This window comes from Dipteris shenzhenensis, chromosome 32 (genome assembly GCF_047967505.1).
Source record: "Dipteris shenzhenensis isolate YYH24624 ecotype China chromosome 32, Dip_SZ_1.0, whole genome shotgun sequence".
In the NCBI taxonomy this organism is placed as follows: Eukaryota; Viridiplantae; Streptophyta; class Polypodiopsida; order Gleicheniales; family Dipteridaceae; genus Dipteris; species Dipteris shenzhenensis.
The window spans coordinates 42,430,323-42,456,824 of record NC_141627.1 but is presented as its reverse complement, the minus strand read 5'-3'; the positions used below and the strand labels follow the sequence as shown (position 1 = coordinate 42,456,824).

Genomic DNA, 26,502 nt, shown 5'->3' with positions numbered 1-26,502 from the left:
AGACCATTCTTGTACTTCACGACAAATGGGAGCATGTCGATGGATCTACACCTAGACCGTTGGACAATCCACCCAGTAGTAGCTCTGGTCCACCTGTTGTCACAGCACCAGTAGTGAGATCTACAGCTACACAAATAGTTTCCACACCTGTAGCAGATCCTTCCATTGCCCGAGCTCAGGCAGAATGGGATAAGAAAGACAAGTATGCATATCATATAATCAAGCAGATTGTGCAAGATGTCATGCTAGGATAACTCAAAATAGACAAGACATCGAAAGAAGCATGGGATATGTTCACAGCTCTCTATGAGTCCAAGAACACTTCTAGGATTCTCACACTAAGAAACCAGATTAACCAGAGTTTTCGCAACAGTAGCAAAACCAATCATGCTTATGTACTCTAGATAAAAGACTACAATAATGAACTCATAGCAGCATGAGAGACTATGAACCCCCCGCAGAAATGGTTCAAGTAATCCTGAATGGACTAGGAGAGGGATACAAGAATCTAGTCTAGAGTATTGCCATCCAACGGTAAATTTCGACACTGGAAGAACTTCAGTCTGAAGAACTCCAGACGCAGGCCATTCAATCATGCAAAGGTCATTCTAATGATCAGGCATTCACAACTTCAAACAAAAGTAGAGGCAGAGGCAGAGGCAGAGGTAGAGGTAGATCATTCCAAAAAAGTGGTCATCATCAGTAAAACAAAATCAAGAAAGTCAGAATCAGCATCAACGTCATCCTCAGCAACATCGGAATCAACAAGAGGAAATCATTCCAATCGAGGAAGATTCCAAGGACTAGGGAATGCATCCACCAACATGTCAAACATCCAGTGCAACTACTGTCACAAGTTTGGACACTATGAAAGAGATTGCTACAAGAAGTGGTACGACCAAGGCGGACAATCCAATAGTAATCGAGGGAATTTCCACAGAAGAGAAAATCATTGTGGTGGACATTCTAGTCACAGTCATTTTGCAAACGAACATGGGAATATGTTTCTTGCAAACGAGGAAATGCAGCAAACTGATATAGTGTACCTAGACACTGATTGCAATCCCAAAGAGGATTTCAGCTTATCAAGTCAACCAAATGGAATAGGATCATTGGTATATCGACAACGGTGCATCATCTCACATGACGAATCATCAAGAATGGTTCACAGAGATGAAACCATTAGGTCATAAAAATGTCATCTACATAGCAGATAATACACCAAATCTAGTTCAAGGGACATGTGTTATCCCTATGAGCAATTTCACTGGTACAAAAGGATTGGTGAAAGATGTACTCTATGTTTCGAAACTTAGCAAGAACCTCTTGTCAGTAGGTCAAATGACGAAACACAACTATCGAGTCATCTTCGACGGAGATGAATGCACTATTAGAGACAAATCCAGAAGATGTCAGCTATAGTAACAAAAGGTGTCAAGGAAGGACGCTTGTACAGAATGCTAGCTACAGTACCAGATAAGCATGCCATGTCAGCTCAACCACAACAGATGCCACTATCTACAAAATGGCACAAGAGATACGGTCATGTCAATTTCAAGTACTTGTTAGATCAAAATATGGCAATTGGGATTCCGAAGTTATAGTTTCTTGGAAGAATTCAAAGCCATGGTAGAAAACCAAACAAGCGAAAGATCAAAGTCATGAGATTAGATAGAGGAGGTGAATACATGTCTTCAGCATTCATGAACTTTTGCAAAAGTCATGACATACGAAGACAATTCACTTGTGCAGATACTCCTTAGCAGAATGCAAGAGCTGAAAGGAAGTATGGTACTTTAGCAGATAGTGCTAGAGCAATGCTTAGTGAAAAGCATCTTTCAAATCAATATTGGGTAGAAGCAATAGCCACTACAAACTATTTGCTTAATCGGCTTCCTACCGACCTGATATAGGGTATGACTCCTTATGAAGCATTCATTGGACATAAGCCACACATTGGGCATCTCCACATATTTGGTTGCATAGCATATGCCCACATACATGATGATCATCGTAGAAAAATTGGATGCGAAGTCATGCAAATGCATCATGATTGGCTACAGTGAAGAAAGCAAAGCATAAAAGTTGTATGATTCCATGAACCAAAAGGTCATTATCTCCAAAGATGTAATCTTTGATGAGGAATCAGATTGGAAGACATCAAACACACAGGAGATAGATGCACCGATTTCACAGTCATCTATAGAACAGGTTGATGAAGAAGAGCAAGAATTGCTAGAAACACCCCAAGTAGAGCCACAGTAGCTCAGACGGTCTACTAGGAAAAGCAAACCTCCAGCCAGATCGACATTTGCTCTGAAAAGCACACAAATTCAAGGTGAAACCACCAACTATGCTCTTATGACTACCATCATGGTTACAGAAGAGCCAGTGTACTTTGAAGATGTAGTAGACAAGCTAGAATGGCAAACTGCTATGAATGAAGAAATGGATGCTTTGTATAAGAATAATACTTGGGAATTATGCGACCTTCCACCAGGAAAGAAGGCCATAGCAAACAAATGGGTATATAGAGTGAAGTACAATCCAAATGGCAGTATTCAAAGATACAAAGCAAGACTAGTTATTTGCAAAAGGATTTGCACAGCAATATGGTCAAGATTATGATGAGACTTATGCTCCAGTAGCAAAGATGGATTCCATACGGTTCTTGATATCACTAGCGACACTCAGCAGATGGAATGTGTATCAGCTCAAATTTGATAATCTCATTGTTAGGGATTAACAGGACACCATTGAGGGCATTTAATCTAAATTCCTTTGGTGAATCTAAGGGTAGGCTGGAGATAAATAACCAAGTTTCCTAGGAAATATGGGGACAAGTGGATAGCTTATTTAGTTCGAGCATTTGAAATCAAATGGGATGCAATCCACTTCTACATGGCACGATGGTAGGAATAGTAAAATTTAGCATGCAAACAAGTTGTCATACTTCTAAAGTACTCAAACTTATTTTCACATACTCCAAAATACATGTTGGAAGGACCAATCGAGATCTTTTTAAAAGCTAAAGGAGTGTTATCTAGACGAGGAAGTCTACATGCAACAACCAACAGGTTATGTTGAACTAGGAAAGGAGCATAAGGTTTGCCATCTTAAGAAAAGTCTCTATGGCTTAAAGCAAGCACCAAGAAGTTGGTACAGTAGAATCGACAAGTATTTTGCTGATCTGGGATACATGAAGTCCAATGTAGATCATACTCTCTACTACAAAGGTCAAGGGGAAGTCATTACTATTGCACTTTTGTATGTAGATGATCTGATTGTGACAGGAAGCAAGGATAGCTTCATCAGAAAAATAAAACAAGACTTATCTACAAAGTTCGACATGAAAGAACTTGGACTTATGCACTATTGTCTCTCAAGTATGTTGAAAGTCTCTTAAAGAAGTTTCATATGGCAATTTGCAAGATTGCAGCCACTCCCATGGAACAGAGTTTGGAACTTACAAAAGATTCAGAAAAGCCTATCGTCAATGATAGGTACTACAGGCAGCTCATCAGATCTCCTATATATCTGACTATCATTGGGCCAGATCTTTGTTATGTAGTAAGTTCACTTGCACAGTTTATGGCAAATCCAAAACAGTCTCAGTGGGATGCAGCCAAAAGAGTCTTGAGATATATCAGAGGTACAAGACAGTTTGGGATAGAATACTGAGGAAGTCATCCATGATTGCATGGATACTGTGATAGTGACTATGTTGGAGATCATGAGACCAGGAGATCGACACAGGGATATGCATTTTTCCTTGGTCAAGGTGCTATATCATGGTTGTCAAACAAACAACCAACCGCTTCTTTGTCTTCGACTTAAGCAGAATATAGAGCATTCACTACATGTGCATGTGAGGCTAGATGGCTCAGAAGACTATTGTCAGAAACAGATTACCTTGATAAGTCAAAGCCAACAACAATATACTATGATAATCAATCAAGTATCTAGGATATCACTCTAGGACAAAGCACATTGATGCCAGAGAGCACTTCATCAGAGAAAGAGTGTTACTTGTGGTGATATCACACTACAACATTGTGATAGCAAACAGAATGTTGCAGACATCTTTACCAAACCATTCAATAAAGAGCTTTTCAAGAAACACCGACTAACTCTTGATTTGACACAAAGGAAGGACATTTCCATTAAAGGGGTGTGATGGAATGTAATGCTCAGTCCTTCTTCGATTCCCCAGAATCATCATCTTGAGGGAAGGCCTACTTCATGATGTTGATCTTGAGGGAAGGTGTTGAGAGTTCATGCTCAACATCATGTGATCATGTGTGCATACCATCATCATGTGATCATATGTGCATAGCACTAACCTTATAGAGTGCTATAAAGGAAAGGGTTAGATGCCCTAAGCCTAACCCTAACCCTAAATGGGTTTGTATATATTCTACATTTTCAACTAAATCTAGTGTATGGTTAGTCATTTGTGGTGTGCTCTCTAGATGTGCCCTTCTCCTTATTGTGGGGGTTAAAGGTCACTGTGCCTTTACCCCGGTTATGTACAATACTCAAACACATATATAAATGAATGAAAAAGAAGATTAAGGTGGTTCTGCCCCACCAAAACTTGTGTGGCTCTTTGTTTCTCTCTTTCCTCTTCCGTTCTTGCTTCCGTTGAGAGCACTCTCAACTGGTATCAAAGCCCGAGTGATCTAGCTGAGCGTGCGTGAATGCTTGGAAGCTCAGCAGCTCTGTGGGAGGAAGGTGAAGCTCTGTGGGAAGCTTTGTGGGTGACTTTACTTGCATCCGAGTGTGTAGAGACCTTGGAGGAACCTTTGGAAAAGTCACTGTGGTTTTACGAAGTGGTTTTGAGAGCCTGTTAAGAGTTTTCAAAGAAAAAGTCGTTTTTTGAGCTTTTCCCTATTCCGTTCGATGACAGAGACTCCGTATTGACTTGTAGAGGCAACTATTGCTTGCTTTTGGTGTCCACTTCACTTCAGGAGCTTGGAAACACCTTCATTCTTGAATCTGGGATCATTTCATTGGATTTCTGACTCACTGTGTCAGTTTCTGCGTTTTTTGCCCGAGTGTTGGAACTCAAGTTTGGAGCAACCATTTGCAGATCAATCAGTTCTGGTGGACTCAGGAGGTCCTAAAACTTCTATGTTGCTCATCATTCGCACTCCGGTGGAGTTTACAAATAGCTCTGTTTCAAAAAACGTTTTTCAGCTCGTGTGTTGGACCTAGTGATTGAGACCACGGTTTCCTAAACCGTTTGTCCCATTGCGTTTCGGATGCCTAAAAACCCCTACCTGTCAGTTCTTGTGCGATTCGGTGGAGGATTTTCAGAGTTATAGATCTTTGTGTATTCGATTTCGTCTCTCTGTTATGCATTTTTCATTCTAAGGTTTTGAAACCTTAGATTTATGCCACATGGCAGTGGATAAGTGTTGACTCCCATTTCTCACTCATCAGTTGGGATTTTGGAGTTCTGGCAGAAGAGAGATATTTGCAGATTTTCTTGCTGATTCTGATTATGCAATGGCGCCCATGTTTTGAGGCATCTCAGGTTCTATTTTCAATAGCGGTCATTACCGTGGGACTATGATTTCTTGAGCATACCTTATGCAGATCACTCTCGTTGCAGTTTGAGCAGTGTTGTGCGCTCATTTGTGGTATGCATTGGGTTGCAGTGGATGATTTATAGGCCATTTGGATGCATTACGGTCCTTATTGGATGCGCTGATAGGCCCAAATTGCCTTGTGGGATGCTATTTTTTATGGACGCTTTGCACATGGATGCTATTTTATGCTGAGGGACAGCTTTGACACATTGCAGGTGATGCACTGATAGTGTTATGCTCTCTTGGATGAGATATTATTGATGCATATGCCAGTGGACGGTGTTTATGCTTGAGTCATTTGGCACTTATTGGCATTTTCTTTTGGGCCAGATTTGCTCATATGGATGCATAGTATATGCACGAGTCAGATGCATCTTTTGATGCTTTGAGCTTTGAGTTTTGGTGATATTTCACTCTATTGTGGCATACACATTTGGGTGCACCTGGTATTTGGTGTGATTCTCTCTTGCAGGCACTAGCATTTGGGATTTTGTTTCATTTGCATCATGGCATCCTCTTCCATGTCTGAAAAGGAGTTTTTCAGCATTAAAAAGTTTGATGGGACAAACTTTTCTTTGTGGAAAGAACAAATAAGGATGTGCTTATTCAAAAGAAGCAGATTAAACCCTTGGCAGGGATTGAAGCTAAGCCTGCAAATATGTCTGAGAATGATTGGAATGAGTTGGATGCATTAGCAAAGTCTACTATTAGACTTCATCTTGCAGAGTCAGTTTATTTCACAGTAGTAAATGAGCAGACTACAGAAGATTTATGGAAGAAACTGTGTGCCACTTATGAGAAGGAAACTGCCTCTAATAAAGTTTACCGATGAAGAGGTTGTTTGAGCTACAGATGAAGGAAGGGGTCTCCATTGCTTCTCACTTGAATGAATTCAATATTATTTTCAGCCAGCTTCAGACTCAGAAGATGAATTTTGATGCGGAGACTAAGGCAATATTTCTCTTATGTTCATTGCCATCCTCATGGGATACCTTCCGCACAGCTGTCAGTAACTCTGCACCTGGTGGAGTACTGAAATTTGATGATGTTGTGGGTAGCTTGTTGGCCGAGGAGATTAGGAAGTCTATGGATGGCAACAAGCAGGATGCAACCTTAAATGTGCAAAGGGGCAGATCACAGTTCAGGGGGAAGTCCCAAGAAAGAGGGAAGTCTCGTAGCAAATCCAGGGCACAGAACATTGAGTGTTACCATTGTGGCAAGAAGGGCCATATGAAAAAGGATTGCTACAAGCTGAAAAGAGAGCAAAAGGATAAGAAAAAGAATGCAAATTGGGGTGCAAATCAAAAGGAAGAGAGTCCAAGGGAGGACAAAGGAAAAGTGAAGATCGAGGAGATCAATGTAGTCACACATGATAGTGACAATGACGTTCTCTTCATGTCCAGTTTATCTGCAGAGTTGCTTACCACTTCAGATGATGCATATTCCCAGGATTGGATTTTGGATTCTGGTGCTTCATTCCATGTTACTCCCCATAGGGAATGGTTCTCCACTTATGACAGTGAAAAGACAGGTTGTGTGCATCTTGGAAATGACTATGCATGTGACATAGTGGGAGCAGGTGACATAAAGTTTTCTTTTGCAAATGGGTCTGCATTTGTTTTGAAACATGTGAGACATGTGCCTAAGCTGACCAAGAGTCTTATTTTAGTGGGTCAGCTAGATGATGCTGGTTTTCACACCACTTTTGGCTTTCAGAGTTGGAAAATTCAGAAGGGCTCTATGCTTTTGGCCAGGGGTGCCAAGTGTGGGACTTTGTATCCCTTACATGTATCAGGAGTATTTGATCATGTTGTTGCAATAACCGAGTAGCCAAGCACTTCTTTGTGGCATTGCAGGCTGGGGCACATGAGCCAGAATGGAATGAAACTCTTATGCCTTTTGGGTTATGTACCGCATTTGAGTTTCTCTGATTTTGAATTTTGTGAGCACTGTCTCTATGGGAAGCAGACTAAATCAGCCCATAAAAGAAGGGGAAAGAAGGAGTTTGAAAAGCTTGATTTGGTGCATTCAGACGTATGTAATCCCATGCCTACTCGGTCATTAGGCAGGACTGAATACTATGTGATATTCATTGATGATGCAACTAGGAAAGTGTGGGCTTATGCTATAGCTCGGGAGAGTGATGTGTTCTAGGTATTTTAGAAATGGCTAGCCTTGGTTGAGAATCAGTCAAGTAGAACGCTTAAATGCCTACGGACTGACAATGGTGGAGAGTATCTCTCTCATGACTTTCAACATTTCTGTGATACACGTGGGATTAAGAGGGAGCTCACATCCCCTCGTACTCCAGAGCAAAATCCAGTTGCAGAAAAGATGAACCGTACCATTCAAGAAAGGATGCAATGCATGATTTCCAATGCAAGTCTTTCTGGTGGTTTTTGGGCTGAGGCAATGAAGACTGCAGTGCATGTGATCAATAGATCACCTAGTAAGAGTTTGGATGGTGGTATTCCTGAAGAGGCATGGAGTGGCAAGAAGCCCTCTTACTCTCACTTGCGTATATTTGGGTGTGAGGCATATGCACATGTGCCAAAAGAGCTTCAAAAGAAGCTAGATCCTAAGTCTAGGAAATGCATCTTTCTGGGTTATGGTGAAAGTGGAGAGATGGGCTATCGTCTCTGGGACCCAGAAGACTGGTTGTTCTCCCTTAAAGGCACATTGTCCTTTAAGTGGGAGGTTGTGGGGGTTAAAGGTCACTGTGCCTTTACCCCAGTTATGTACCATACTCAAACACATATATAAATGAATGAAAAAGAAGATTAGGGTGGTTCTGCACCCACCAAAACCTGTGTGGCTCTCTGTTTCTCTCTTTCCTCTTCCATTCTTGCTTCCGTTGAGAGCACTCTCACTTATCTCCACTCTTCTCCTCTACCCTCTTCATATTTCTAGGTCTAGTCGAGCACCAAAGCCCTTCAATCTGCATGTTTCTGGCTTTTCAAGTTTTGATCAATATCATATGACATTGGTACCAAGTTTACTATCCAGTCTCACGACTTAAAGCAATCATATGATGACAAGCACTAGCTAGTTAAGCATGCAGATGTCCGTTAATGCACTGAAAATCCCAAAGCAAAGTTCAGGTCCACTTTTGGCAAGTATAGATGACATATAAGCGATGATCATCATTGCTGGCAAGTCCATATACATTTCAAAGTCAACCCAAATACATATCCAAGTGGACGTTTCTAAAGCAAAGTAATACGTATCATGCAAGACTTTTTTGTCATGTCGTTGGGCTTCTTCCGGGTATTCCTAGGCCCCGGTTACCTTTTGAGCAAATTATGTATGTGGGTCCTCTACTTGATCGTTGTGTCACATCAAGAAAGCCCAACTACCACAACTGACCCAACTCATGCAAGTTTGCATTCACTTTTGGTTTCCAATCTAGGTAACGTGGTGATCTCTACGTCTGAGTTGAGTTTCGATGGTACTCTTGGAGCTAGCCCAGCTAACCGAGTCATAAAGTCCATCAAGCATCAGCATTGTAACTTCAAATGCTAGCCACAAACTTCTATCATCCTCATGCATTGTTTGTTACCTAGTGCTAAACAAGGGTGGGTAGTTATGTCCAACTATCCCTTACCTTCGTCCCAAGCTCAATATGCATGGGGAAGATGGTTGGTGTGAGCAAGCCAATCGGCCCCCCTTCATGGTGTAATGTTTCTCTCTCCTCATAAAACATTCTTTTATAAATGAGTAGACATTTTGAATCTATGTTCTTTCGTCAAGCGATAAAATGGAAGGCGGGAGCCTAGAGTAGTACAAATGGTCACGAGGTACTAGCAAGGTTTTGTATCATGACCATAGTAAACAACAAGAGTAAGTGAGTGATCCAACCAGTAAAGCACACGGAGACATGCTACTTGCTAGGTCCGAGGGTGCCGTGCTCCATAGCATGTAGATAAGGTCGTGACACTCAGTGGGCAAAGAGATGGAGGTTGTCTAGTCTATTATATTCTTTATGGAGGCTATTACCATACCTGCAAGGACGGAGGTTCGTGGGAGGTTCAGCAAGAAGAGGAGGTTGGGGGAGGAGGAGCGAGGTTCAGGAAGAGAGGAGGTTTGGAGGAGGAGACTTGAAGAGTCCGGACTGCAAGGGTGCAGAGCAGCGAGGGGATGTGCGAGGTCGCCACGCTACAACGGCATGAGCAGAGTAAATGCATGAGAGGGGTAGAGTAAATACTGAGGGGCTGAGGGGCTCACAAGGCTGACATGTATACAAAGCCACATGCCACACAGATAGGCCATGTGTCATGGTCAGTATGACACATGCCACGTGTACATGTGGTAGGGGGCAGAGGTGTGACAGAGGGGCCAAAGGTGCGATGGCGAGTGGCATGGGGTTGCGCTGCCTTGCCAACGTGGCCCCTTGATAGTGTGGAATAAATGTTGCGTGCCATTGCATGTGCAAGGTGTAAATGACATGTGGCGCTCATGCATGCAAGGCGTAAATAATCCAATTATTTTCAAATTGCGATTTGTGTGGATGCACACATGGAGGCAGATGGTCAGTACAAGCGACGTGCAAACATGACGCATGGTAGTTGAGGGAAAAAATAACACGTGGCAATCGGTAAGAGAAAAGGAGAGAGAGAGAGAGAGAGAGAGAGAGAGAGAGAGAGAGAGAGGAGGGGGGCGAGGACTGCCACATGTACACACACACACATCTAAATATATAAGTTTATAAATATATATATATATATATACAAGAAGGATAAGCTACAAGAAGGCCTTAAAGAATTGGGCATCCGAGGTAAACCAGGTAATAACGAGAAGTGGTGTACCATGTGTTCTAAAGTGGTGTAACATGTGTTCTAGAGCTGGACATGTGGAAGAGAAATGCAAGACTAAGTACTGCAACACCTATACAAAGTTTGGCCACGATGACTTAGACTCTTGGCTTAATGGCAAAAATAGACAAGTGTCAGCAAACTAGGTCAGAGCTGATAACGAAGCACTGAGCAGCAAATCTCTGTCTCAAGCAAAAGGACAAAGTATGAATGGTAAAGAGAAGAGTGGGTTGTCTAAAATTAAGTGTTTCTATTGTGGAGGAAATCATATGCATTTTTGATTGTCCAATCTGGGCGGAACACTTAAAGTTCTTAAAGAATAACATGGAAAGGAAAGAGGTAGATCCAGAATGTTGAGTAGTTGTAGGAGCTTAATTGTTGGAAACAGTTGATGCTCAAGTAATTACTCGATCAAAAGAGGTAGTGATAACAGTCGAAGACACTAACACTTCGGGTAAGGACATCAATTGGGAAGGCACACAAGGAGTTGGCAACTAAGATTGCAAGGGAGTTGAAAGGAAAAGCGCCAGCAGTTGAAATGCCTAAGCAGTTTTAACACTCTATTATTGAGCAAGGAGAATCCTCAAGATCTAGCTCTAAGGAAGCAGAATCAATTATGCCACAGGAAACTAGCATAGAGCTAGCCCGAGCACAAAAAACATCCAAGAATATGCAAGTCAGTTTGAGTTGATGCAAATATCTCCATATTATCACGACTTCTTTCTTCAGCAAATTAAAGAATCCACCAAGAAACCCAAGGAAGTGCAAACCTTAGCAACCATACCTATGATGATTGATACACCAGTTGTGGATGAAGAAGTTCCAGTCATCACTATCAAGGTTTAGAAGTAGACTATACCAGGTGTAACAATGGATGGAGGATTAGGAATGAACATCATTTTTGAAGTTATTGCCCAAAGGCTGAAGTTCAAGTCATATAAACCATCGCCATTCCGAGTGCGTATGGCAGATCAACACAACCAATTGATCCTAAGGGTATGCATCTATTATACAATCAATTTTCTTGTGATCGCTATGGAGCAACATGCCTACCCAATTTTATTGGGGAGACCTTGGCTGAAAAGTGCAAAAGTGCTCCATGATTGGGGTAGAGAGGAGATGACTATTAAGACAAAAGGTCAAGATGTGTGTATACCAAGTAATCCTTGGAAGATTTCGAGTTGTTGTCACCCTAAGAATGTAGAAGTTAAAGATCCATTAACACAAAATGTTGAATCCCGATTAATGAGGTATCCCAGACACCGAGCAAGGGGGAACGAGCCCTAATAAAAACGAGCAAGGGGAAACATAATTGACCTCACACACACACACACACACATGCATGCATGCACACATGCACGCACGTACACATGCACACACAGACTCTTTTTAGGCAAGGGAAAAAATCTCTCAACTCTAAAGAGACGAAGAATCCTATATTAAATGAAGGAAAAGTTTTCATGAAGATTTTGGCATCCTAAAAGGTGTGCAAACATTTTTCATGCACACTTATACCTAGGTCTCTATGGATCACGTGACGACATTAAATTTATCTACATACCTTTATGTGTATATATCAGTTTCACCATATGCCACGTTTGAGATATTTCAATTCCTTTCAACAAAAAACAAACTTTTGATCATACATAAATTGTACTTTTTCACACTAGCAATGACCTTAGAAGGCCCCCAAATCCTAGAAACAACTATAAACACACATACATTTTGATGCATTTTTAAAAAACCCATTTGGAAAAAAAGTACATCCTACAAGGCCCCAAAGGAGCCCATGCCGGTCTTGCTAGATTGGGGAAAAACTTTTTGCAAGCTTTTGGTCATGAGCTTTTGCGAGACCTAAACAAAACCTATGAGCTTTTTTTAGAGCCCTCCTCACACAATCTTTAATCCACCCCCTAACACACACACACATGCACTATGACTCTTTTTAGGTGTGGGCAAAAATATCTCAAACCCTAAAGAGACCAAGAATCCTACATTAAATGAAGGAAAAGTTTTCATGAACTTTTTGGCATCCTGAAAAGTGTGCAAATATTTTTCATGCACACTTATACTTAGGTCTTGGCCATATCTATGGATTACATGAAGACATTAAATTTATCTACATAATTTCTAGATGCCTTTATGTGCATATATCAGTTTCTCCATATACCATGTTTTGATCCCTTTCAATAGAAACCAAACTTTTGATACATATATAATTTGTACTTTATGACACCGAAAATGAACTCAAAAGGCCCTGAAACCCTAAAAACGATTGTAAACACAGGTACCTTCTGATGCATTTGAAAAGAATCCATCTGGAAAAAAGTACATAGTAAAGGAGTCCGCGCTTTGGGGCTCTGCAAGTTGTTCTTTTTTCCAGATGATTTTTTTTCAAATGCATCAAAACATACCCATGTTTATAGTCATTTCTAGGGTTTCAAGGCCTTTTGAGCTCATTTTTGGTGTCAAAAAGTACAAATTATGTATTTATCAAAAGTTTTGACTTTTTTTCAAAGAATTTAGAGCTTCCAATGGTTTTATGTGATGATTACTAGATATTTATTCATTTTTGAAATAATTCTTATTAAAACATTGATGGATTCATTAGAAGCATCAAGGTCACTAAAGACATCATTTCGTTAAGAGAGCTCATCCATGGCCTTCATTATCGTATATGTTGATGATGATGTGATCATGCTCATATTGGATTAAGGGTGTGTCAAATCATTGATGATGCCAAATACTAGATTAAGAGTCTTATTGCTAATTTATATCGTAATCCTTGATTGTAAAAGCATTATAGACTACTTAGGAGTGATAGTAATGGTCATGGTACATTGAGACTTATGTACAACAAAAACACATCAACATCGTCAAATTTTCTTTAAACATACCGATACAGTATATCTAGGATTTGTATGTGTGGGAGGGGGATATAAAAGAGCTCACCAATTTTATTGCCTTCTTTGACAATCTTGCAATAAATACCTCACCGAAAAATCACACCTTGCTAGATTGGGGTTGAAGATTGTTACGGTTCTATTAGGGCCCTAGTTTGCTCTCCTTGATTGCTTTGAGGATGCACATGAGTAGAATCCAATGGCTCTCCTTCCTCCTATGGTTGAGTTGTAGTCTTGGTTGAGTTTTGCGTTGGTTGATACCATTAGACTACAAAATGCGGTTAGTCTCCATGAGGCTTGCTCTTGAAAACTACTCTAGAAAATCTTGGAAACTTAATCTACCTAGACTTATTACAGTTTGAAAATGTAAATAATCCACCTAAAGGTTGATGTTGCCAAGTCAGAACAAATCCATCGTGAAGAGATGATATACAAATGGGAGCAACACCGGTAAGTGGATTCATAATATATGCATTGTAGACTTATGTCAAAGAGCTAACTTAATCATGGATGAATGGGATCCAATATGGGTGAAAACATTTTTCATTGCATGTACACTGTACCAATGCATGGGAGTATTTTTTATCTTTTATTGATAATCATGAAACAAATTTTTACTACCCAGTTGCTCAGTCTAGCATTCCCAATTACTCATGAAATGGGCATCCTCCCTGTTAACGGACTTGCATATCTTGCATGTGGGTGAGATATACATTTTTCAAGTAGTTGCAGACGTCAAACAAAAGTTGAGAGATGAACAAATTGCTAAATAGAAGGATCTTTTTTTGAGCAATTTTACAGAGGACATTGAGGGAGAAAGAGAGATTGCTAAAGTACTAGTAACAATCTTGCATCTCGGAAGTGAATAGTTAGTTTTGGAACCTACATAAGAGTTGAATCTGGGGACACAAGATCACCCAACTTTGGTAGTGGTAAGTGCCAACCTGTCTATCGAGCAACTCGGACTGACAGGGGAACTATTTGTTAGATCTAAGGATGTGTTTGCATGGAGTTATAGAAATTCAAGAGGAGTTCCTCCTGAAGTATGTTAGCATAAGATACCTTTAGTTCCAGATGCTAAGCCAATCCGGAAGCAAAGGTATAGAATGAATCCAGTTATGCCAAGCAAGTCAAAGATGAGTTGGATCAACTTTTACAAGCTGGATTTATAAATGCCATAGACTGAAGTGATTGGCTTTTTCCTATTATAGTTGTGCCTAAGAAAAATGGCAAACTTCGAGCCTATGTGGATTATTGGAAATCAAATGCTCAAATGGTTTCAGATCCATTACCCATACCTTTTACTGATGGAATTTTAGATCAAGTTGTAGGCCATGAGATGTACTCATTTATGGATGGCTACAGTGGATATAAACAGCCAATAAGGCACCTCCAATGCAAAGGAAAACGATGCCGGGGACACAGTGGATCAAGAACCACTAAAAGAGCAAGAGATTGTGCCCATGCACAAAGTTGAGCAACTAGGAACTAGCTCAGCACCTTACCTTACCTCCACTTCCTGCTCCCCTCCAGAACCTTGGACCCATAGAGCCCTTTTCTCTTGACCCGCTACTGACTAAAGATGAGCATCAGGATCGCAATGTCACAAAAAGTCAGTGGCAGGTGCTAAGAGAGAACATGGCCCATGCAGCACAGTCTCTGAACTATCTAGCCAACCATTGGATTCCCCCCAGGTGCTAAGCCTAACTTGTTCTTATAAGTCAGGTACCGGGAGGAGGTGACAAGATTTCTTGAGGAATAGATATCCAATCTGTGCAGGGTGGAAGGTGATCGCACTGTTGAGTGTAAGTCTCTACAAGAGCTATTTAAGTGGCACTAGTTATTTAAAGGGCCGTGCAGCGAACTATGTGCTTGTTGACTTCACACTGCTCCACCCGTCTTTGTTTCTCCATTCCCTGATCCACCCTCATCTCCAACCTTCGGAGCTGCAAAATGCTATGTCTCACCTCCAACTTATTTCGTTCTTAATCCTAATTGTCACCAAATCCATGGCCGTTGTCTCCCACAACTAGAGATTGGGTGTATCTCATTTGAAGAGAGTAAAAAATTTCCATTTTATTGCTAAGGTCCATTCCTAACAATCCATCAACCATGAATCATAGCCTACAATGGATTACCCTTTTGGATCCTCTCTTTAATGCTATCCATGGTTAAGATTTTGGTCGAACTCTCATTTCATTGATCATTCTTCTTATCTTGCCATGTAACAAAGTCTCTTTAGGATATATGATACCACAAGAATCCGAGTGGTAATCCTACAAAGTACCTTTATTTATCCAAATATAAAAGCATGCATCAGAATTGTTTGTGGCATACAAATAGAGTACATTTATCAACCCAAAAAAGAATTAAAGTTTTAAAAAGGTCCCTTGTGCCTAATGACATAAATCAAGTAGTTTGAGGTATACTAATATGTGCCATTTGTTATTTTGGAGAAGGACATCTCTCACTCAAGCTTTAAGAGTCCCATTGTTTAGAAAGACCTAACGCTTTAGACAAAAAAAATTCATCAAGGATTAAGTATTGATCGAGAGAAATCTACACCATGGAAATGCCTATTGTGTGCCCTTTCTTGCCTTTTTTCCTTTTGGTTGGGGAGGCGGGTGGGTGGGGTGGGGATATCATGGCGAGAGTTTGTAGCTACAAGATAGATGGCATATGAGAACCCATACATACTAAAATTTCCATCACAACCTGAATAAGAAAAGGGTTGCCCATGTGGAGTCGGCTTGCTTTCTTAAAGTAGTAGTCTAATTGCATTGTTGCATTATTGGGTAGAGATAATCTTTTCTCACAATGATCCAATTGAATTACAAGGGATTGCATTAAAAAAGGCCTCTCCAAGCATTGCAATAACTCCTTAGGAGCATCGAAAGAATTGTTAAGTTGCAACATAGTCAAAGATTTTGTAAACACCACACAAATGCTTTAATTCCAATATTGGCAAAGACTTTTCCTATCAACTCTTGGGGAAGGATAAAAAATGAAAAGAATGCAAAGAACAAAAGGGAGAATATAAATTGTGAAACAAAAGGATGACAATTACTTTCAAAGGATGGCAATTGATTAATCAAATTAGAAAACATGGCTTGTAAAAGCTACCCCAAGATTAGAATAATATACTTTGTCTAGCTCAAACCAACCATTCCTCAATAAGTACTTCACATAGACCAAAGGTCATCAACAATCATAATAAATCAACCCCCTCTCGAGGCATGGGAAGAAGTTAGAACTCCATCTCATATGACCAAGCTATCGATATGGGCTCTCTAAGACTTGATTGAATTTCCATGCATAAGGCTCTCAAAATCCCTACAAATAACAAATTTGGAAAAAGACTATATGTCACCATGACAAATCATCATAGTTTTGGTAGAAGTTAAGGTGTTAACATTTTTTCCCACAAAATTACTAGTGCCTTGGCTCTAATTTTAAATCCATTACATTTGCCTTTACCTATGCAGTTGCGATAAGTAAGAAACACTAGCACAAAAAAAGCTGTTGCAATAAATTGGAGAAGAGATTTTAGGAACTCGAACAGATCAAACATGTTGGCTATTGGGGGTTTGCTAATGGTAGGAGGATGTAATGTTTTGATCTAGTAACAATTATTGAGTGATATAGCACATGGGAAATAATATGCTTAACTTGAAAGATGCTTGGTTGCACGTTGGACCTCCAATATATATTCTTAAAAAAAAACTTGATTATATCTTTTTAAAAGCTATCAAATTTCAAATTGAATATTTGAATGTGAATTTTCAAATACAAAAGGATGCATGCACCATTAGGCTTAAAGGGACACTATGTGCCTTATGGTGACATTTACCCGCCATGAGTGGAGACCTATTTTATAATATTTTTAGCATGAGTGGAGATGTAAAAAGACACCCAATAGTGAGTGGATCTATACGATCGTTGAGAAAAGGTAGATCCCATGAAAAGGTAGATCCCATGTATTAAAAAGTAAAGTGAAGGAGAGAGTACATTTTAAAAAAGAGGAAAGATCGAAGATAACAACAACATCGTCAAAGAGGGGAAAAACTTGAAGACAAAAAATTTTCCACTTGGGTTTGAAGAATAATGCAAGGTAATAAAGTACTTGTCAAAGGATAACATGCTCCATGTATTTCTCCTCTCTTTAAAGTTTAATTGTACATAGAAATAATTACCTTAATTCAAGTAAAAATGTGTTTTTCTTGCTAGCTAGCATCTTGTTGGTATTGAAGTAGAACTATGACACCTCCATGTGATATGTGTTTAAATCTGCTTAGAATCATAAGAAGGGTTCCATAATTAAAGAAGCAACATCATGTGAACTAGTGGTTATGTGCAAATGGGATAGGATGGGCAAGTGGGATACAATGGTCCAAAAGGAGTAGTGAGAAATAGGACAAAAAGGAGCATAAAGGGGGGGGGGGGGAGAGAGAGAGAGATATAGGTTGGGCACATGTCTCTCTTTCGATAGCATTCCGTTAAGCAAATTCCTATCGGAGGCAATCGGATTTAGGGGCACATGTTAGCGTGAAGCTCATTGGACCCTATTAGAGCTACGGGCACATGTTAGGATTGAAATCTGGTAGGTGAGAGAAGCATTCTTATTGGATATCCCCCTCTTACCGGACCCTGCCTGCCTGTGTAGTCCGATTGCATGAAGCTGGCGTCCAATTGCATGAATCCGATAGGCTTCCGACTACCTTCCCTGCCTGAACTATGCGTGAACCAAAAATGCTGCATGTGCCTAGGGTGAGAGAGATGTTGTTCCAAGTGTTAGGGGTAGAGATAGTGACGATGACAATGACAAGAGGTTGGGGACGGGGCAACAGAAGTCTTTGGTCGACGAGATTTGATAAAGATGTTCAAGTGAGTAAACGTGCATATTGAAAATCCCAACTTGAAGTCGCATGACGGGCCAGAATGTCGCGTCCACTAAAAGTGGCGCGGCAAAGCGGCGAGCCCAAGTTGCAACAACCCGGGATTCTCGGGCAGAGACTTCATTTGACAAACTTAGCAAGCAAGACGGTGACCGGTCGGAGAGCTCGGCGCCGTAAAATACGCGCACACCCCGATCGGATCCAACCCCGGCTGCTCTAATGCCACCTCTGATACCCGGGCCCAATCCGTGGGGACCTGATGATTTTTGATTCATCTCTTTGGTCATTCCGTTGAATGAATGAACGATCATCTTTCTTTCATCGTCGCCATAGCCACCACGCAACGCCCTGCCCCTTCGCCATCGCCATCGCCATCGCCATCGCCATAACCCTAAACCTTTCCCTCCCTCCCCTCTTCTCCTTCCTCACCTCTCTCTGTGCCTCCGCGCACCCACACACAGAGACACACACTAACAATTCTCCCCATTTATTCTCCATGGAGCACAAACAGGTCCTCCTCCCTGCCCTCGCCCTTGGCCTTGGCGTTGGCCTTGGCCTGGGCCTGGCTACCGGTCGTACTCAGACCTTCCACAAGTGGAGCACCCTCTCCTCCGACTCTCCCTCTGCGCAGCTCCTCGAACTTGAGCTCATGGCTCAGGTCCTCGACGGCCGTGACAGCACCATCACGTTTGACAAGTTCCCTTACTACCTCAAGTGAGCGTTTTTCTTGTCCTCCCAGCGTCACCTCTGCTTGTCTTGCTCAACTGGCTCACAGATTGGTTGTCTTGCAGCGAGCAAACGAGAATTTTGTTGACCAATGCAGCGTTCGTGCACCTGAAACAATTGCAGTACAGCAAATTCACTAGGAATTTATCACCGGCCAGCAGAACCATTCTTCTTTCTGGACCTGCTGGTATGTCTTCAGTCCGCGCGTTCATTCGAAACGTGCGTAATTGTCAGTTCTTTTGCTCAATCATTGTAAGAAGAATGCTTTGTTCTTAACTCTCTGCCTTTTTAAAGGAACCGAGACGTATCATCAGATGCTTGCCAAGGCTTTGGCTCATTTTTTCGAAGCGAAACTGTTGATTCTGGACGTGAACGATTTTTCTTTAAAGGTGCGCCTTGCATTCTGAACCGAAAATTTTCTCCTTTCTGCGGCTTGCAGAAATGGATGTGTGTGTAAGTTTACAGTCACAGTCCATCTATGTTTCTGTAGTGTCTTATATTGGGGGCAGCTAATAGATTTTGTTGTCATCATTTGGACAGCTACACAGTAAACTGCAAAACAAGGGCGATGATATCAAGGACTCCATCGAATCGCTTGTGAGTCTGGAACATTAGTTTCTCTATGTAGAGTCTTAAACCAGAAGGCCCCTTTGAACTTTCTAATGCCAGCTTCTTTGGTTGTTGTGGCTTCAGTTATCTTCCAGGCATCTAGCCGGCGGAGTGGTAGAACGCGTGCTGGGGCTGTTCTTCAGCATTCCAAAGGCGCAGATTGCCGAACCAAGTCTGTCCCTTTCTCCTTTTCTGGAGAAAAAGTCTGTGCTTTAATGTTGTGGAAAAATGTCCCTTTCGTGAGCTAGTCCATCCGGAAGTTTTTATGCGCCTTGGTTGGATTTATCTTGTAAAGTGGGCCATTTTTTAACTTATGCGTCGCGCTGACAGATAATTCAAAGGCTCAGAAGCATAGTAACAATAATCTAGACAAAAGGTACTGGCCTCACCTGTTTGTCTTTATGGCGTGGTCTTCTTCTTTTCTGTTGGTTTGTCCTGTTTGTTGTGTTTTACAAAGTTTTGGTTTTTATTGAGAGTGATTACCATGTAGCACCCCTGAAATTTGCTAATGGATACAGGCGCCTGCAATCTCTTTCCAATGATAAGGTTTCTCACGATGTGCCGTTAAAGATCAGGCGGAATTCTGAAGTCCTATCTGGAAAGGGTCCGTTGTGAAGCTTGCGGATGTTTCCTTACATTAATAATATCGAATGGTAGAAGAAAGCCACTGATCACGATTGCTCTCTTTTCCAATGTTTCAGGCTCTACTTTGAAGAGGACACATTCTTGGGCATTTGAAGATCGACTTTTGGTGGCTGCGCTTTATAAAGTGAGCGACTGACGACATTTCAGTGGGGTTTTCTTCTCTGTGTTTCTCGATAGTTGTCGTTGTTGAGTAGTTAGACTAGCTCCTCCCCCATCTCACAGGATGACTGTATCTGATCATTGCAGGTTCTGTTAAAGTTATCAGAGGTGGGTCCTACAGTCTTGTATTTGCGTGATGTGGAGAAGATTGTGTTTAGGGGGCCAAAAACGTTCGCCCTCTTTCAGAAGGTCTTTAAGCAGCTCTCAGGACCTGTGTTGATTCTAGGTTCCAGAATTCTGGAATCACCGACTGAGCAGGTACTGGATCTTTGCCATGTAAGCATTAAGCTACGATCAGCTGAAAGATTATTAGGATTTTAATGTAGCTGTAGCTTTAGCTAACCCATTGAGAATGCGATCCCCAGGTTGGTGACGGTCTTAAGGAGAAGCTGTCGATTCTTTTCCCATACAATATCGATATCAAACCACCCGAAGATAATGCCAGACTTGTGAGTTGGAGAAGCCAATTAGAAGAAGATATGAAGACCATCCAATCCCAAGACAATAGGAACCATATTTCAGAGGTAAGTTATTTGCATATGAACTCTGCAAGATTTGTCAAATTGCACACATCGTGCATTGTTTTGCCAAATTTTCATATCGATGTTCTTTGCAACTCATGGTGTTTCTTTCTACAGGTACTAGCAGCAAATGATGTGGAATGTGACGATTTGGCCTCGATATGTTTCACTGATACTCTTCTACTTGGCAATTGTGAGTTTCCTTGCATGTGGCCCTCCTGTTTCAGGTTGTTTAACAGTGTCCTTGATGTCAACATATTGAAGAGGCTTCACCTGCGAGTGTTATCTTCACTACTATTAATTCTGTGTATACTTCTCCCCTCTTGTTTAATACTTTTTGTCCATATTGCTTGGCCTTTCTGTCCTCCTGCTCAGCAGTCATGCTTGTCCAATGGATATATAACAGCTAAGGTTTGCTTATTTTTAGGCTCTACTATTTTTCAGCTCGCTTGAGACGAGGTTGTCAGGGTAAAATTGCAGGAAATTGTGGGACAGTTCGCTTTTGCTTTGAGTAAGAACTAATTTGAGGGATCGAGTGTCTAAGTCAAAAAATGGGGCATCGTTATCACTTTTTTGTGAATTTTAGAGGCTGTGCTTGACTCTGAATCCTGATAGTGACGGCAGTACCTGAAATTTAGTTCGATTTATGGAGGCTCATGGCTTGACTGTGTGCCTTGGCAGTCATTGAAGAAATTGTTGTGTCTGCGATATCACATCATCTCATGAGCCTGGATGAACCTCAGTACCGTGGTGGAAGGCTTGTTATATCATCTAAAAGGTACCAATATTGACCAGGAAGGCTGGTTTTTTCATCTAATCGTATCCTTAAGGCTCTTTGGATTCAATTTCATCTTTTTCAATGTTTATTTTGACAGTTTGGCACATGGTCTGAGTCTATTTCAAGCTGGCCAGCTGGAGGGCAAGGATGCAAAATTACAGATGGAAGCTAACCCTGAATCTTCCAAGGTCTTTATCAAGATTGCTTGGAATAGAATCCAGTTATTTTTGTAGTCACACTCAGTCTCTGTCGTTTTGCTTCCTGTATCCCATGGACAGCATGAAAGTTTAATGAATTGGCATGTGGATGTTTTGGAACTTTTTGGTGGGCACTGTTGTTTTAGCCTTTATGTTTGCTCTTTTTTTTGTTTGTACAGGATGAGTTGGTTATGTTCCTGGTTTCATCTAGATGTATGTCCTCGTGGCAGGAATCTAAAGAGACAAATATAAAAGTGGAGAGTAAAAGTGAAGCCCTGCCAGACGTGAAGACTGAAGGGGAAAAAGCGGATCTGCCAAAATCTGACACACCAAAGAAGGCAGCTGATACAGATGGGTCAAAGGCATCTCCTGCACCATCTCCTTCCAAGGTGTGGTTCATTATTCAGGTCCCTTGATGCTAGATTTGTTTAGCAATTGTCTTCTCTTCACTTACAATGTAGTCCTAGGCTTTTTACTTCTTTCTTGCACCCTCTCTGGGCCTGTTATTGGGGCTCTGAATATTTTACAAAATGATTTTGTCTCTTGTTGCGTTTGATTGCTTGCTTTACCAACCGATCGAGGCAGCATTCAGAGTTCTAGTCTGCCCTCCACATTAGTGAAGGAAAATGACTGATTATTTGGAGGGATGCAACATGTGACAACTGGATTACGGTTGACGTTAATGGTCCAGTCCTCTTCATGGGATCACTAGAGAGGGGGCTAGGTTAGCATGGCTGCCAAATTAATTGGTTTTCAGTGTTTTTTTGAGTGTTTTGCTGCCAAAGACTCTCACAGATGTTTTCAACTGTGCCTGTGCTGATCCGAGCCATGTGGTAGCAGCATGTCTCTTTTAGTCTCTTGTTCATCTTTGAGTAGAGTTTCGTGATCCTTCCTCGGATGTTAACTTCCGTGAGCCCTCTTTTTTCCCCTCATTCTGTTCTTCGATAATTTGACGTCCTGCCAAGTCAAATCATGACTCAGTGAAGGAGAATGTAGTGTTTGGCATGCCAAAGGCAAAGCCATAGCGTTTGTTTTGGGTTCTCTTATTATGGCAATTGTGCAATGGCTTTAAATGAATGCTATGATAGAAGGATAACCTGAGAGGGGATTTAACGGTAGTCATAATCTAAGGGTGAGGTTGTCAGGTCTCCTTTAGCACGCCTTGTGAAATTTTCACCTTGCTTCGTTATTGCAAGTCTAGCTTGCTTGACCAAATGTTTCTCAATTGCCTCCTTTACTGCTGTCGGGACCAAGTCAATATTGATAGAGAGAGGCTATAGCATTGAGTTAAAATTGATTCTTTACTCATACACAAGGTGGAGAGAAATTGATAGAAGCTTCATATGGTCTCTTCTATAATGACATATTCTTAGCTTGATGCCCCTAGTGTTTAAAAGGTCTTTTCGCACAATGGGGGAAACTTGGTAACTTTCATGATTTTTTAATTGTCCAAAGCAATCAAAGGTCTTCATTGAAGTTTACTGTTTTGGTGTTGAACTTGCTGTATGATTGCAGGAAAGTGTGCCAGACAACGAGTTTGAAAAGCGTATCCGTCCAGAAATCATCCCTGCGGGTGAGATTGGTGTCAGTTTTCAGGATATCGGAGCTCTTGACAATGTTAAGGAAGTACTTCAAGAGCTTGTAATGCTGCCACTTCGCCGCCCTGACTTGTTTAATAGGGGTGGGCTAATTAAGGTATTTGAATATCTTTTCGATTTGCCAGTTTTGTGAATGGTTAATGCTAGCTACGGAACTTAATGATAAGTTGACACTGGTATCTGCATCTGTGCCAGCCTTGCAAAGGTATCTTGTTGTTTGGACCTCCGGGTACTGGCAAAACCATGATGGCAAAAGCTCTTGCTACTGAAGCAGGTGCTAGCTTTATTAACGTCTCAATGTCAACAATTACATCAAAGGTATGTATTTATAATGTGAGAGGTTTGCATTTTTTTGAAATAGTGTGTGCAGTGCTCTCCTCCCTGATCACAGCATGAGTTGCAATCAGAATGTTGTTTCATCTCCTGCTGCAGTGGTTTGGTGAAGATGAAAAGAATGTGAGGGCCTTGTTCACCCTTGCTGCAAAAGTTGCTCCCACTGTCATATTCATCGATGAGGTTTGTATATTTTGTATACCCTAGCTGCAAATCAAAGAAGACATTTGATCATGAGAATCATGATTTACTTTACCTTTTATTCTTGAAACGGGTAGCCCTAAATGTGTGGAATTGACAACTTTATGGGAAACGCAATCATATTTTTGAGTCTACTCATGCCAATATATGGTTCATGGAGGGTTATTGTTGATACTGTCACTACATTGCAGCTGTAAAAATACATTCTTTGCACTTTGCAGGTAGACAGCATGCTAGGGCAAAGATCGAGAGCTGGGGAACACGAAGCAATGAGAAAGATTAAGAATGAATTTATGGCACATTGGGATGGGCTTCTGTCAAAGCCTGCAGAGCGTGTCCTTGTCCTGGCAGCAACAAATCGACCCTTTGATCTGGATGATGCAATAATTCGAAGATTTGAGAGAAGGCAAGTGCTGCATTGCATGGTTATATCAAGCTTTAAAATATTGTTTTTCTATATGGATGGCCTGGATCTGTGGAAACATTAATGATTGATTATGTTGCAATCTGCAGTCCTTACAGATTCCAAGTTGATGTGAGAATTGGGTACAGCATGATTAAAAATATTTTCTGCTGAAATGACAGGATCATGGTGAGTCTTCCTGATAAAGATAACAGGGAGAGCATATTGAGAGCCATACTTGCGAAGGAGGTCTTAGCAACTGACTTTGATTTTTCCGAGCTTGCAAGTATAACAGAAGGATATTCTGGAAGTGACTTGAAGGTAAGCACCCACCCCCAGATGTGCTGTGTAGCAATGGGGTGATTATGGAGCAGAGCTTATGGATTTGACAGTGTTTGTTTTGATTTCTGATTGATGTCTGCACAGAATCTGTGCACTGTAGCTGCTTATCGTCCTATTCGAGAATTCATGAAAAAGGAGCAACAGGTTATTTTGCTATTCTGTTATCACACTTATCTTCTATACAAGCTCTGCAGGATGATATAGGAAATAGTTGGATTTATTGCTAAAATTCGGTCAACTTTCATGGGTTGTAGGAGAAAGAGAAGAAAAGTGCTCTTCAAGAAAACAATTTAGCAGCCATCAAGGCATCAAAGTCAGATATATTGCAAAAGGAGGATAAGGCACCTGTGGATGCACCAGTTTCCAAGGAACTGCCATCTGCTGTGCACTCCATCAGGCCTCTTAACATGGAAGATGTGAGGCAAGCGAAAAATCAGGTGAGCTGTCCCACATAGGAAGCCACCTTCTGCCAAAAAATTTATGTGAGCGTCCCTTATTATATGTTAATCCGTGTGCCTCATCTACTGCAGGTTTCTAGCAGCTTTGCATCAGAAGGGGCAGGAATGGCTGAGTTGAAGGAATGGAATGAGCTTTACGGTGAAGGGGGGAGCCGTAAACAACAGCAACTTACCTATTTTTTGTAATCTAATAACATTTGACCCAAGGGGCAGGGGGAAAAAAAAGCAACCCCAAGAACCTCATAACCATTGCTTAGTTTAGTGTTTTCCAAATCACTTGGAATTGTACAAATCAAATCCAGTATATTATGGTTTTCTTTGGGCCTCAAGCTACAGGCCTTCTGAAGATTTATTCAGTTTGGACTGCCATTATGTAACCAAACACTACCAGTCAATTCTTTATTAGATGCTCTACTGATTGAATTGGAGCATCATGTGAGCCCCGCCGTGGTACAGGAGCATTCTCCTGAAGTCAGCGTTGTATATCATATTAATACATAAAAATGGTTTTTCTCTCCTTGCACCGTGGCTTTGATTTGGTGTGCAAACATATATGCTGTGGCAATTCCTCATAAAGAGCCAAAAAAAAAGAAGCAAAGCACTTTCAGGAGCATTTAGTGAAATAATGGGCTTCAATCAATGGAGTACTTCCACCCATGGAAAAATACATGTGCAGTTTTACATTAGGATCAAATGAATATCCCAAAAGCTTTGCAAGATATGATCTAAAGTCCAGGCTTCATTGGAAACAATATTACATCCTTTAGAGTGGAAAGTATCTAAAAAACTTGGAAATTTTGTGGGGATCTACGGAGTGTCAATAATGAGAAGAATGGCAGAATGGAATTCCTCTTATTGATCAATTGTATGTGTTCATGAAGCATGGATACATTTTAAAGATTTTATGTGACTCCAGCCACCTTGAGCAAGCCACATTTTGTTTTGTCTGCTGGATGTAGCATTTAACTATTTGGTTGTAAGGGACTTCTTTATTAAAATGAATCAAGAATCTGCAATATAAAATAAGCAAGGACTTTTACGCGTGGTAATATTTTTTCCTTCAAACGACGCCTCCATGGCTCAGTTAATGGATAACATTAGGAGCACATGAACTGACAGAGCATAGCATTGCTCCTCTTTAATTAATAGCAGCGCTCCTCTTGATGATCAGTGTAGAGTAGCAGGGACAAGGAACAAGGGTCCTGTATCCCCAAGCCCTCATAGAGTCCTGTCCAAGGTATATCTTAGACGAACAGGACTGATTTCATGTGGTGGGGGCCATACAATTCCCATTCTAACTAATTTGCTTTCATTTTTGTGCCCTACATT

The 26,502-nt window shown here is 41.1% G+C and overlaps 1 protein-coding gene across 1 annotated transcript; it reads left to right on the top strand.

Annotated features, from left to right (window-relative positions):
• Window positions 1–18,415: 18,415 nt before the first annotated feature.
• Window positions 18,416–25,696, top strand: LOC147880783 (uncharacterized). The gene is made up of 22 exons (XM_087371310.1): window positions 18,416–18,917; window positions 18,995–19,116; window positions 19,224–19,318; window positions 19,470–19,526; window positions 19,623–19,710; window positions 19,869–19,914; window positions 20,057–20,142; window positions 20,240–20,307; window positions 20,430–20,600; window positions 20,708–20,866; window positions 20,981–21,056; window positions 21,545–21,641; window positions 21,739–21,829; window positions 22,069–22,227; window positions 23,354–23,533; window positions 23,632–23,754; window positions 23,869–23,952; window positions 24,192–24,376; window positions 24,556–24,694; window positions 24,800–24,859; window positions 24,970–25,152; window positions 25,246–25,696. The coding sequence occupies exons 1-22, from the start codon at window positions 18,499–18,501 to the stop codon at window positions 25,357–25,359; spliced, it is 2,802 nt and encodes a 933-aa protein (XP_087227436.1). The 5' UTR covers window positions 18,416–18,498; the 3' UTR covers window positions 25,360–25,696.
• The last annotated feature ends 806 nt before the right edge of the window (window positions 25,697–26,502 follow it).

Bases quoted from the DNA above. Each gene is read 5' to 3' on its own strand.
- LOC147880783 (XM_087371310.1), top strand. From the start codon at position 18,499: ATGAATGAACGATCATCTTTCTTTCATCGTCGCCATAGCCACCACGCA. The intron at 20,867-20,980 runs GTAAGTTATTTG...TTCTTTCTACAG, and splicing joins ATAGGAACCATATTTCAGAG to GTACTAGCAGCAAATGATGT. The intron at 23,755-23,868 runs GTATGTATTTAT...CTCCTGCTGCAG, and splicing joins TGTCAACAATTACATCAAAG to TGGTTTGGTGAAGATGAAAA.